Source organism: Scyliorhinus canicula, chromosome 14 (genome assembly GCF_902713615.1).
Source record: "Scyliorhinus canicula chromosome 14, sScyCan1.1, whole genome shotgun sequence".
Taxonomy (NCBI): Eukaryota; Metazoa; Chordata; class Chondrichthyes; order Carcharhiniformes; family Scyliorhinidae; genus Scyliorhinus; species Scyliorhinus canicula.
Window position 1 is genome coordinate 69372454 of NC_052159.1, and position 13358 is coordinate 69385811.

Sequence of the window (13358 nt, forward strand, 5' to 3'; positions counted from 1 at the left end):
ATTGAGCTTGGAGCTTTGTGTCCTTCTATTTGCTTTCAACCAAGAGTTTGGGTTCCAATCTCAGCGTCAGTCTTAGTTTGTTCCAGTTCTCAGTTTCCCTTTTCAATTGGGATCAGTCTCAAAGTCCAACTTTGAAATTAGTGATTCATCACACAAGAAACTCAATTCTACATTGCCAGCACAAAATGTCCTAAAACCTTCCACAATGGTGGGTACCAAGTCAAAGGTGCAGATATTAGATGGGATAACCAAAGCCTCATGAAAATAATAGACTTTGTGAAGAAATTCCACAGTGCACACCCACACAGTTAGAAGTACAACTGCTAATCGGGAGGTAAAGACAGGGAAAACACACAACAGATCAATGTCAGTGGAACACAAAGTATTGGAGGGAGATTCGGGGTCACAAAGTTTTTGTGGGTGGCATGGTAGCACAGTGGTTAGGACTGTTGCTTCACAGCTCCAGGGTCACAGGTTCGATTCCTGCTTGGGTCACGGAGTGTGTGCACATTCTCCGTGTCTACGTGGGTTTCCTCCCACATGTACCGAAAGACGTGCTGTTAGGTAATTTGGACATTCTGAGTTCTCCGTGTGTGAACCCGAACAGGCGCCAGACTGTGGCGATTAGGGGCTTTTCACAGTAACTTCATTGGAGTGTTAATGTAAGCCTACTTATGACAATAAAGATTATTATTATTAGATTCAAAGGCTAGAGGAGATCACAGGGATAGGAACATGGTCCTGAATGGATTTAAACACAATTATTTACCACTTCATATGCAACACTTTAACAGAACCTGATGGAAAGCAATGCAATTCAGCAAGTTTACATTTCCAGAGACTGGACAGATTAAGTGAATGGGTAAGAAGGCGGCAGACGGAGTATAATGAGGGGAAGCGCGATACTATTCATAGAATCCCGACAGTACAGGAGAACATTCAGCCAATCGAGCCAGCGCCGACCCTCCAAAAGAGCACCCAATCGCCTGCATTATCCCCACCTAATCTGTATAATCCCCACCTAATCTGCATATCTTTGGATACTAAAGGGCAATTTTTTGCATGTCAATCCACTCAAACGGCATATCTTTGGTAATAAGAGATTCTTCCATTACTAAGAGTCTGAAATGGTAACTGTTTCTCTCTCCACAGATGCTGCCATACCAGTTAAGTTTTTCCACCAGTTTTTTTATTTCAAATCTCCAGCATCTGCAGTATTTTAGTCAGACCACACCTGGAGTACTTCTATATTTAGATTGATTGTTATGTATACCGAGGTGCAGTGAAAGGTATTGGATTTGGATTTGTTTGTTGCCACGTGTACCGAGGTACAGTGAAAAGTATTTTTCTGCAAGCAGCTCAACAGATCGTTCAGTACATGGGAAGAAAAGGGAATTAAACAAAATTCAAGCAAATACACGAAATTACATAATAGGGCAACACAAGATACACAATGTAACTACATAAGCACTGGCATCGGATGAAGCATACAGGGTGAAGTGTTAATGAGGTCAGCCAATAAGAGGGTCATTTAGGAGTCTGGTGACAGTGGGGAAGAAGCTGTTTTTGAGTCTGTTTGTGCGTGTTCCCAGACTTCTGTATCTCCTGCCCGATGGAAGAAGTTGGAAAAGTGAGTAAGCCGGGTGGGAGGGATCCTTGATTATGCTGCCCACTTTCCCCAGGCAGTGGGAGGTGTAGATGGAGTCCATGGATGGGAGGCAGGTTCGTGTGATGGACAGGGCGGTATTCACGACTCTCTGAAGTTCCTTGCGGTTCAGGGCCGAGCAGTTGCCATACCAGGCTGTGATGCAGCCCGATAGGATGCTTTCTATGGTGCATCTGTAAAATTTGGTACGGGTTAATGTGGACATGCCGAATTTCCTTAGTTTCCTGAGGAAGTATAGGTGCTGTTATGCTTTCTTGGTGATAGCGTTGACGGGAGTGGACCAGGACAGATTTTTGGTGATGTACACCCCTAGGAATTTGAAACTGCTAACCATCTCCACCTTGGCTCCATTGATGCTGACAGGGGTGTGTACAGTACTTTGCTTCCTGAAGTCAATAACCAGCTCTTTATTTTTGCTTGCAGTGAGGGAGAGATTGTTGTCGCTACACCACTCCACTAGGTTCTCTATCTCCCTCCTGTATTCTGACTCGTCGTTATTCGAGATCCGGCCCACTATGGTCGTATCGTCAGCAAACTTGTAGATGGAGTTGGAACCAAGTTTTGCCATTCAGTCGTGTGTGTACAGGGAGTAGAGTAGGGGGCTAAGTACGCAGCCTTGTGGGGCACCGGTATTGAGGACTATTGTGGAGGAGGTGTTGGTGTTCATTCTTACTGATTGTGGTCTGTTGGTCAGAAAATCGAGGATCCAGTTGCAGAGTGGAGAGCCAAGTCCTAGGTTTTGGAGCTTTGATATGAGCTTGGCTGGGATTATGGTGTTGAAGGCGGAGCTGTAGTCAATAAATAGGAGTCTGATGTAGGAGTCCTTGTTTTCAGGATGCTCTAAGGCCAGGGAAATGGCGTCTGATGTGGACCGGTTGCGACGGTATGCGAATTGAAGTGGGTCAAGGCGTTCCGGGAGTATGGAGGTGATGCACTTCATGATCAGCCTCTTGAAGCACTTCATTACAACTGACGTCAGGGCCACCGGGCGGTAGTCATTGAGGCACGTTGCCTGGTTCTTCCTTTGGTACCGGTATGATGGTGGTCTTCTTGAAGCAGGTGGGGACCTCGGAGTGGAGTAGGGACAGGTTAAAGATGTCTGTGAATACCTCTGTCAGCTGGTCTGCGCAGGCTGTGTGTGCATGACCAGGGATCCCGTCACCTTCTGTGGGTTCACTTTCAGGAAGGCCGATCTGACTTCGGAAGCTGTGATGCTGGGTATGGGTGACTTATGGGCTGATGGGACACTCGACAGCGGATTGTTGGTTACCTGCTCAAACTGAGCATAGAATGCATTAAGTTCATCGGGGAGGGGTGCGCTGTTGCCAGAGATAATGCTTAGCTTCGCTTTGTAGCCCGTTATGTTGTTTAGTCCTTGCCACAACCGCCGAGAGTCTGTCTGTGACTCTAGCTTGGTTTGATATTCTCTCTTGGCATCTCGGATGACTTTGCGGAGGTCGTGCCTGGATTTCTTGTATAGGACAGGGTCGTCTGCCTTGAACGCCTCAGATCTGTCCTTCAGTAGGGAGTCAATCTCGCGGTTGAGCCATGGTTTCCGGTTGGGGAACGCACGTACTGCTTTCTTTGGCACGCAGGCGTCCACACATTTGCTGATGAAGTCTGTGACGGTGGTGGCATACTCATTTAAGTTAGTCGCTGAGTTCCTAAATACGGACCAGTCCACTGTCTCTAAGCAGTCACGTAAGAGCTCTTGTCTCCTCGGACCAGCACTGTACAACCTTCTTAGCTGGATTCTCCTGCTCGAGTTTCTGCTTGTAAGCCGGGAGAAAGAGCACAGTCTTATGGTCCGATTTCCCAAAATGCGGTCAGGGGATGGAACGGTAGGCGCCCTTGATTTTTGAGTAGCAGTGGTCAAGAGTGTTGTCGCCCCTGGTGGGACAGGAGATCTGCTGGTGGAATTTTGGCAGTACACTCGAGGTTGGCCTTGTTGAAGTCTCCGGCCACGATGAACAAGGCCTCCGGGTGTTCTGTAAACATTCCAGGCAGACTGTTCCAGACGTGAAACACATTGATACAAGATAAATACAGAATGTAAATACATAGACATCAGGTGACGCTTACAGAATATAGTGCAACAACAGCAGAGAAGATTCATAGAGAGATCAGTTCAGTCCATAAGAGGGTCATTCAGGAATATGGTAAAAGCGGGGAAGAAGCTGTTTTTGAATCTGCTAATGCGTGTTCTCAGACTTTTGTATCTCCTGCCCGATGGAAGAGAGCATAACCCGGTTGGAAGGGGTTTTTAATTATGCTGCCCTCTTTCCCAAGACAACAGGAGGTGTCGACAGAGTCAATGGATGGGAGGTGGGTTGCGTGATGGACTGGGTTGTGTTCATGACTCTCTGTAGTTTCTTGCGTTCTTTGGCGAAGCAGTTGCCATACCAAACTTTCTGAGGTGCATCTGTAAAAATTGGTAAGAGTCAATGTGGACATATCAAATTTGTTAGTTTCCTGAGGAAGTATACGCTCGGTGTGCTTTCTTGGTCATAGCATCACGATTGTTGGTGATTGTACACCTAGGAATTTGAAGCTGCCAATGATCTCCACCTCGGCACCATTGATACAGGGGTGTGAACGACACTTTGCTTCCTGAAGTCGATGGCCATATTTAAGAAAGGATATACTTATATTGGAGATGGAACAGTGAAGGTTCACAAGATTGGGATGAGATAAATATCCTATGATGAAATGCTGAGTAAATTGGGCCTTTCTTCTCCGGAGTTTAGAAAAATGAGAGGTGGTCTCAATGAAACATGCAAGATTTTGATGGGGCTTAGACAGGGTAGACACTGAGGTTGCTTCCCTTGAAAGTGGAATCTAGAACACAGTGGAACAATCTCAGGATAAGGTGTTGATCGTTTAAGACAGATGAGGAGAAATTAATAATAAGAATAATTTTTAATGCCACAAGTAGACTTACATTAACACTGCAATGAATTACTGTGAAAATCCCCTCGTCACCACACTCCCTGTTCGGGTTCACGGAGGGAGAATTCAGAATGCCCAATTCATCTAACAGCACGTCTTTCGGGACTTGTGGGAGGAAACTGGAGCACCCGGAGAAAACCCTGCAGACTCACGAAGGACGTGCAGACTCTGCACAAACAGTGACGCAACCTGGGAATCGAACCTTTGACCCTGGCACTGTGAAGCAACAGTGCTAACCACTGTGCTACCATGCCACCCTTAATAGGAATTAGGAGCAGAAGTAGGCAATTCAGCCCTTCGAGCCTGCTCCGCCATTCAATCAGATCATGGCTGATCTCTTTCTGGTCTCAAATCCACCTCCCCACATGTTGCCATATCCCTTTAACCCATTTATCAAAAATATAGCTATCTCTTTCTTGAAAACATTTAATGACTCAGATTCCACCGGACTATGGGGCAGCGAGTTCCACAAATTCACAACCATCTGAGAAGCAGTTCCTCCTCATCTCAGTTCTAAATCTACTGCCTCTCAACCTATATCTGTGATCTCTCATTCTAGATTTCCCTACAAAGGGAGAAACTTTGGTCAATGTTTACTTTATCAATCCTATTTAGTAGTTTATACAGCTCGATCAGGTCTCCTCTCATCCTTCCAAACTCCAGCGAGTATAAGCCCAAACTGTTCAATCTTTCCTCACACTTCACGCAAAGGGTTGTGGGTGTGCCATCATTAAATATATTTGAGGCTGAGGGAGACAGATCTTTGGTCCTTAGTGAATCGAGACATACGAGGAGTGGACACTAAAATGGAGTTGAGGCAGAAGATTAGCCACTATCATATCGAATGAGAGCAATTGGGTCCATCCCTGCTCCTGTTTCACTTGCAATGCTCAAAAGAACAGAAATTTCCATCGCATAGACACATTTAAAAGGTCTACAAGGAGTAGATAACTGTCAGAGCAGGGCATTCTCTTTCTTTTAGTCACAAAGTTATCGTTCAAGCCTAAATCCTGAGTCAATAATCTAGAGAGAGACTCCTTTGCAGTCATAAAGAAAGCCTGCACAATCAGACGTCTATCAAAATAGATAATACTTTATCTCTCTGGTCCAGTGGAATTTAATGATCCTTCTGTACTATCAGAGGAGCTCTGGTATCTCCTGAAAAAATGGGAACTAGCTATTCATCTCACTGCTCTTTGTCTGATCTTGCTGTGTGGAAAAAGGATGTCCAAAAGATCATGTTTCTTTCAGATATCTACCCACTTTTCTCAGAAAAGCCATGGATTATGTTCTATACATATGGCATTCCTAACCAGCTGTGTTTGTTCTTTTGGCGATGATCCTAATTTACACAACAATTTAACTAATATTTTAAAAACAATTTCTTCTCCTCAGTTTCTGTCCCCTCTGGGTCAGATCTGTCACCTCTCCTCAAAAAATATTCTTGATCCTTTTGTCCTTGGAAAAACTACTGTGCTATTATTCAAAAAAGTCCTTGAATGTTCTTTCATTTTCTAAATATGTGCCCATTTTGCAGGCAACACCATGATTGAACATCATCAATTGTGTTTCCACTCTGGCCCCAGCTGAAACCACCCTTATTGAAGTGACAAATAATCATCCTCCATGCCAATGACAGTGGTAAATGCCCTCCTGAACCAGTCTTCAGCCTTTGTACCGTCCTCCAATGTCTCTTTTCATTCAGCTGGGTGAGACTGACCTTGCCTGGTTTCATTCCTCTTTATCCAATGGCAGCCAGACAATCACCTGTAATTCCATTTTCTGTGCTCATAGCATTGTCTCGAGAGTCCCAAAGAATCTATCCTTGCTCCTCTCCCAATTCTCTGCCAAATGCTGCCCCAGCGACATTATTCGCAGTACATCACAATCCACATGCATGCAGATGACGGCCTATTCTACCTCCCCGCAACTACTCTCAACCCCAGCAAAGCCTCTGATTTGATCCGGTGCTTATCTGACACACAGTACTGGACAATTAGAAATTTCCTTCAATTTAGTATTAGTCAGACCAAAGCCATCGTTTCTAATCCCTACTACAAATGCGGTGCAAGCTACTAGCTGCATCCCACTTCCTGGTCGCTACTGCAGTTGAATAAGTTTGTTCACAATTTCGATGCCTTATTTTGACTCTCAGCTTCCAATCCCACACACAATGCATTACCAAGACCGCCACTTCCACTTCTACATCACCCATAACCTCAATACATCTGCTGCTCACACCCTGATCCATGTCTGCATCGCTAATTCCAATTTTCCCCAGTTACCAATCACCACATTCCACCCCCCACCAACAATCTAGTGCCCTCCATAAATTTGAGGTCATCTAGAGTTTAGCTGCTGCCCATATTCATACTCACAACAAGCCAATCACCAATTACCCATGTACTCATACATTAGTTTTACAATCTGGCAACAACTCAATATCTCATCCTCATTTTAAAATCCGTTCATGTTCTCACCCTACTTTGTCTCAGTAACCTTCTGCGGCCTACAACCATGAGATTTTAATACATCCCCAATTCTGGCCTCTTGCACACCCCCAATTTTCATTGCTTCGCCATTGCCTCTCCTCAAAAATTGCATTGTTGACCAAACTTTAGGTCACATATCTTAATACTTCCTCTGGCTGGTGTCAAATTTTGTCTGATATAATAAAACATCCCAGGTGCATAATAGTATTTTGTTTAAACTCATTCATGGGATCTGATCCTAGCAAGACCAGCATTTACTAATTGTTCTAGTTGGTGAGTCCCCCCTAATTGCTGCAGTCCACGTGGTGTAGGTACATCTGTAAATGCTGTCAGGCAAGGAGCTCAAGGATTGAGACCCAACGAAGGAATAGCAATATACTTGCAAGTCAATGCGATGCACGACTTGCAGGGGAATTTCCAGGTGGTGGTCATCCTATGCATTTGCTATCCTTATTCTTACAGGCAATAGAAGTCATTGGTGTGAAAGGGGCTGTTAAAAGTTGCCGCAGTGCCTCTTGTAGATGGTACACACTGCAGCTGTGTGCTGGTGGAAGGAGTTAATATTTAAACTGGCGGTTGGGGCTGATCCCGCAGGCTGACATGGCTTCATGATCATTGGTACCACACTCATACATCTAAACGTAGAGCATATAAACAGCTTCCTGAGAGATTTTGCATATTGACCTTGGTCTATAAATGGCTTTAGCAGCTTAAAAAAAAAACACTTCACATCATGATGGTTCAGCATATTGTTGGACCTCTTGGGCTTTCTGTTCCCGCCACTTGTCCTTTCACTTATGTCCCTTTGATTTTGGGCATCATCAGCTGTTGGGAATGCAGCCTTCTAGTCGTGCAACCTTGGGCTGTTCTAACAGGCAATGAAAGTGGCTTTTTTCTCTAGGTGGTTACATATTTCAGTGTCAGTTTTCCTGAACCAGTCTTGGTTACAACGATGCTTGTACTCAATGGTCTGGGAACAGAAGTGGATACAGATGACCCTATTTGATCCCACTGTTTTTGAAATGGAGGTTGGATGTGTGAAGATTTTCCTGAATGGTCATGAGTTGCACTTGGAATTCCTCTCTTTGGTCAGGCTGCTTTAGAGCTGACAGATCAATGACCTTCCTCCTAGACCTTGCCATATTCTGTTGCTGGATGAGTGTTCAACACTGATCGAACAAGTCAATGATCTGTCCAGCAAGCATCAGTGTCCCGCAAGGATCGAATGACACAGACATCACTTGGATCTTTGAACCTAACAATGACATAATCCAGGATGTGCCAATACTTCGATCTAGGATGTCTGCATGTACTTTTGTATTTGTCCTTCTGTTTGTTATCATCAGGCCACACTGAGCATGCTTTGTCAGGCGGAGGCATTTGCATTGGCTGTTCGCACCATGTTTTTCCCATTAGTTCTACTCCAAACATCAAAGTTAATGCGGAGGTTAAAATCCCCAAGATGCACTTTGTTTTGGGACGGCAGCCGGGACTTCATCAAGGCCAGAAGATAATTTCTCTCTTAACATCTTCATAGAGATGGGTGGAACTTGAGCACTGACGACATTGACATATTGGTTATGGCTGAGCTTTAGGGGAAGTGTCATAATTTTTGTATTTATACAACTGGGGAATTGTGGCAGTCCGTTAAAGATCCAATTCAGGACAGCAAAACCAACGCTGTGGACAGGAGAGTCACTATCAACCTTTTATTCAGTTGAAATCCCCCTTGTTGTTCCTTCAGCTGCCCATCCCTAGGGTGTAGTGACTCACTGAACATGATGCCAACTTGAAGTCTTGAAAGCTCAGCTGAAAGGACTGGTCTTTTTTTTCCAGATGTTCACTTACGATTAACCACAAATTAAAGGACATGGCTAGATTCCCTCACGTTGGAGACAGTCACTGCCTGGCACTTGTGCAGCACATATGTTACTTGCCAAATAGCCCAAGCCTGAATGTTGTCCAGGTCTTGCTGCATGATGGTACGGACCATTCCATTACAGCAGCTGTAAATGTTACTGAACAGCTGCAATCAGCAGTGAGCACTCTCACATCTGACCTTGAAGCTTGCGATGAAGCAGCTGAAGAGGGTTAAGCCTAAGAATACTACTCTGAGGAGCTACAACAGTGAAGCCCAGAGGCTAGGTGATTGGCCTCCGACAATCATAACCATCTTTGTTTGTGCTGGACATGACTCCAACCATTGGAGCATTTTCCCCGATTTCCATCAGCTTCAAATATTAATAAGACTTCTTAATGCCACACTCAATGAAATGATGCCTTGATCCCAAGGGCAGTCAGATACACCTCCCTTCTGGAATTCAGCTCTTTTACCCATGTTTGAATGAAGTTTGAAGTGTGGAGCCAAGACCCCAGCAAGGCCCAAGCCGAACATCAGTGAGCAGGTTATTGGTGAATAAATGCCATTGAATAGCACTGTCAATGATTGAGAAGTGCCTGATGGAGAATTGAGCAGATTGGATTTGTCCTGTTAGGATGAGCAATTTTCCACATTGCCAGTGTTGAAGCTGTACAAGAATGACTTGGCTCGGGGTTCAGCTAGTTCTAGTACACAAGATGTCAAAACAGTCATGCTCACCCCACAATTACACATGGTTTACCTCTTTTTACAGCTAGAAAATAAGCAGATTCATATAAATTTTAAAGTTTCTATTCATCACAGTTTACTGGACCTCCTTCATTATTTGTTTTCTTTTCTTGTTCCCATATTTTATGTTCATCCATTCATTATTTTGAACTGAATTGCATTCAGATCTCAATTTTAGTTCCACTATCTGGCAGGGCACCAACTAAGGACGGCAATAAATAAAAGGTAAAATCGCCATAGTGCCAGACGATCATAGGTTAATTTCCCCTTTGAGGGGAGAGCTGACTGGTGGTGGTTTAACAGGAGGATCACTACACCTCAGCCAAGGGGCAAAGTTGCGAAGGCGGGACCTTCATGAATAAACTCAGCCGGTACATGATGTTGGCCTTGCTCTGTATCACAAACCAGCTGTAGAGTCAACTGAGCGAAACCGGTCCCCAATAAGTATTGCCTTGCCAAGATCAGTCATATCCTTTCAACGCTTTATAGGAGAGCAGAAGGAAGACATTGTTACCAGTAAGGAGCTCTCGCAAAGATATTGTACACAAATATTAATGAGAGGGGAAACAGAAATCGGAGCTGAGAGATAGAATAAGGTCTCATTGCACAGATGGAAGATCCCCATTTGTTGATATCACTACAATATAGCATTCACATCCGGTAAAATCGATCCTTGGGGAATACAGGGTGAAGTGCAGAGGTGCTGTAGTTGCAACGGCTGGTTTAGCACTGAAGAGTGGAGGCACCTAAATTTATAACACCTTTTTGGTATTTTAAGGCATTCTAAACTATTTCGCAACCAATGAAGTATTTACTTTTTAAAAAAATGTGTAGTGTAGCGAAACAACTGTCAATTTGTACATAGGACCCCACAAATAGAAATTAAATTACCATTAAGTTGACAACAAATATATGTATTAGGAGCAGGACACTGAGCCCCGAGCTTGCTCCACCATTCAAGGAGATCATGGCTGACCTGACTGTAACTTCAATGCCATATTCCTACCGCTGATAACACCCTATTGTTCATCAATAATCTATCTAGCTGTGCCTTAAAAATATTCAAAGACTCTGCTTTAACTGCCTTTTGATTGAGTCATCTGTCTGAAATGAGAAATATTTTTAAACAGTGACTCTCTAGTTCTAGATTCCCCACAAGAGGAAACATCCGCTCCATGTCTACTATGTTGCGACTCCCTCAGGATCTTTGATCAAGTCACTTTTTAACTCTTCTAAATTCCAATGGATAAAAGCTTAAGCTGTCCAATCTTTCTTCATAAGGCAAACTGCCCCTTGCCCCTTCCTGGTATTAGTCTAGTAAACCTTCTCTGAACTGCTTCTAATGAGTTTATGTCTTACTGTACACAATACTCCAAATATGTCAGTGCCCTGCACGACTGAAGTATAATCTCCCTACTTTTGTAATCAATTCCCCTCACAATAAACAATAGCATTCCATTAGCTTTCCTAATTACTTGCTGTACCTGTGTTAGAATCCCAGATGAGAACCAAACAATTTGCAATTTGTAAAACTGTGAGGAAAGGATACTTTGCCACAGATGTGATAACAATGACCAATAGGTATCCTTTATGTTAAAACAAACTTTAATTTAGGAGCCAGTTGAAGACCTATCCTGTCAGATTAAAATCCCTGTGGCAAACTGCAAATTTGCAGCCACACCTAGCTCTGCCCCTTAATTACACCAAAAAGGATTCTTCAATCTCCTCCCACTGAAATGTCACATGACCTGTTTATCCAGTCCTAAACAGCATCCTATGTAAATTACCTATATCCCAGGGATCCTCCAAAATCAAAACAAATTTTCCATTACCCATTAAAATCAATGATCATCTCACTTTTACGACCCCTTAATCACAGCTTTAGCAGATATACTGCCTGCATGCATCTCAAACCAGGACTTTTAATAACATTACTGCTACAAATATCAAATGTAATATATAACAATTTCTTACATTCATCACACCTGTATGGTAGCCTTTAGTGATTCATGCACTGGGTCACTCAGATCCACGAGTCTCAGGCCTCTGCAATCTCTCATCATTTAGATCAGGTTTTTTACTCTTCCTGCCTAAATGGAGAATTTCACATTTGCCCACATTATACTCCATTTGCTAGATATTTGCCCATTCACTTAACTAATGTCCTTTTGAAGCCTCCTTCACCCTCTTCACAATTTACTTTCCTGCCTATATATGTCATCAGCAAATTTAGCAACCATACCTTCAGTCCCTTCATCAAAATTATTTATATAAATTGTAAAACATTGAGGCCCCAGCATTGATTCCTGTGGCACACACTCATTACAATAGAGACCCATTGATGCCAACTCCATTTCATGTTAACTAGCCAATCTTCTATCCATGGCAACGTATTACTCCTACACCATGACATTTTAGTTAGTTTAACGATGTTGGTGAGGACACCAGGAAAATTTGAAATAAAAAGTGTACTGGAAGAACCCAGCAGTTCTGGAAGCATCTGTGGGGAGAGAAACAAAGTAATAATGAGGGGCATTGATAAGGTAGATAGTCAACATCTTTTACCAAAGATACAGGAGTGTAAAACTAGAGGCGATAGGTTTAAGGTGAGAGGGGAGAGATACAAAAGGGTCCAGAGAGGCACTTCTTTCTCAGAGGCAGGTGGCATCTGGAAGGAGCTGCCAGAAGCAGTAGTAGAGGCAGGTACAATTTCGGCTTTTAAAATGCATTCAGACAGTTATATGGTAAGATGGGTAGAGGGGGATATGGGTCAAATGTGGGTAATTGGGACTAGCTTAGTGGTAAAAAAAACTGGGCAGCAGGGACAAGTTGGGCCAAAGGTCCTGTTTCCATGCTGTAAACATCTATGACTCCATAAACGTTTCACATCCATGTGACTTTTTCAGAAAATTTCCCTGGTATTCTCTTTTACAAAAAGACAGGTGGGGCCTTGATTTAACATCTCACCCTGGAAGATCACACCTTCTGCAGTGCAGCATTCCTTCAGTACCTGTGCTCAAATCTCTGGATTGCGATCTGAACCCACGAACTCCCAATTTAGAGGTGAAAGAACTGCAACAGAGGCAGGGTTGTGAAAGCATTAGAGGTTACTGGAGCTGGTGAATAACCAGATGAGAATGAAGGGATCAAGCTCCGCTTTGAGCCGTTTCCTTTCCGTGATAACGAACAATGTCTGATTGCGGGCTAAGGACTAAAACTCAACACTCACTGTAGACATCCTGACATAAGTAGGAGCATTCATCGCCATCGCGCAACCGCAACAGCTCCGCAAAAACCCAACGAGTCTCCGACTGCAAACCGCCATTTCTGCGCCCAGTGGAGAACGTCAGTGCGCATGCGGGACAAGTAACCTTTCAACTCCCAAACTTGCTTTGTGAAAAAATACATTGCAGTACACCAAGACGATATAAATAATCATATCTAAACATATACCCAGAGCGTGTGTGCGTTTTGTTTTAGAAAATTGGTCGTTACTATTTCAGTGTAACCAAAAGAGCGGGAGCATGCGCATTGAATAACTAACAGCCTTGGCAACGGGCAACATTGCTGGACCTGATGCGCATGCGTATTACGCTTACCAGCGGCGAGAGATGAACCGGGCATGCGCGATCGGCGAGGTCAA

At 43.7% G+C, this 13358-nt stretch overlaps 1 protein-coding gene across 2 annotated transcripts in view; it reads right to left on the reverse strand.

The window, feature by feature from the left end:
* mrps9 (mitochondrial ribosomal protein S9) overlaps positions 1-13071 on the reverse strand; it is a 151408-nt gene extending 138337 nt beyond the window's left edge. Inside the window, exon 1 of one of the 2 annotated variants that reach the window (XM_038817816.1) lies at positions 12945-13071. In XM_038817816.1, coding sequence (XP_038673744.1) covers positions 12945-13040 — 96 coding nt within the window. In that variant the 5' untranslated portion in view covers positions 13041-13071. Of the gene's footprint in view, positions 1-11689; positions 11711-12944 lie in introns of those variants that run through there. The other variant, XM_038817817.1, reaches the window with a different exon arrangement.
* Positions 13072-13358: the final 287 nt, after the last annotated feature.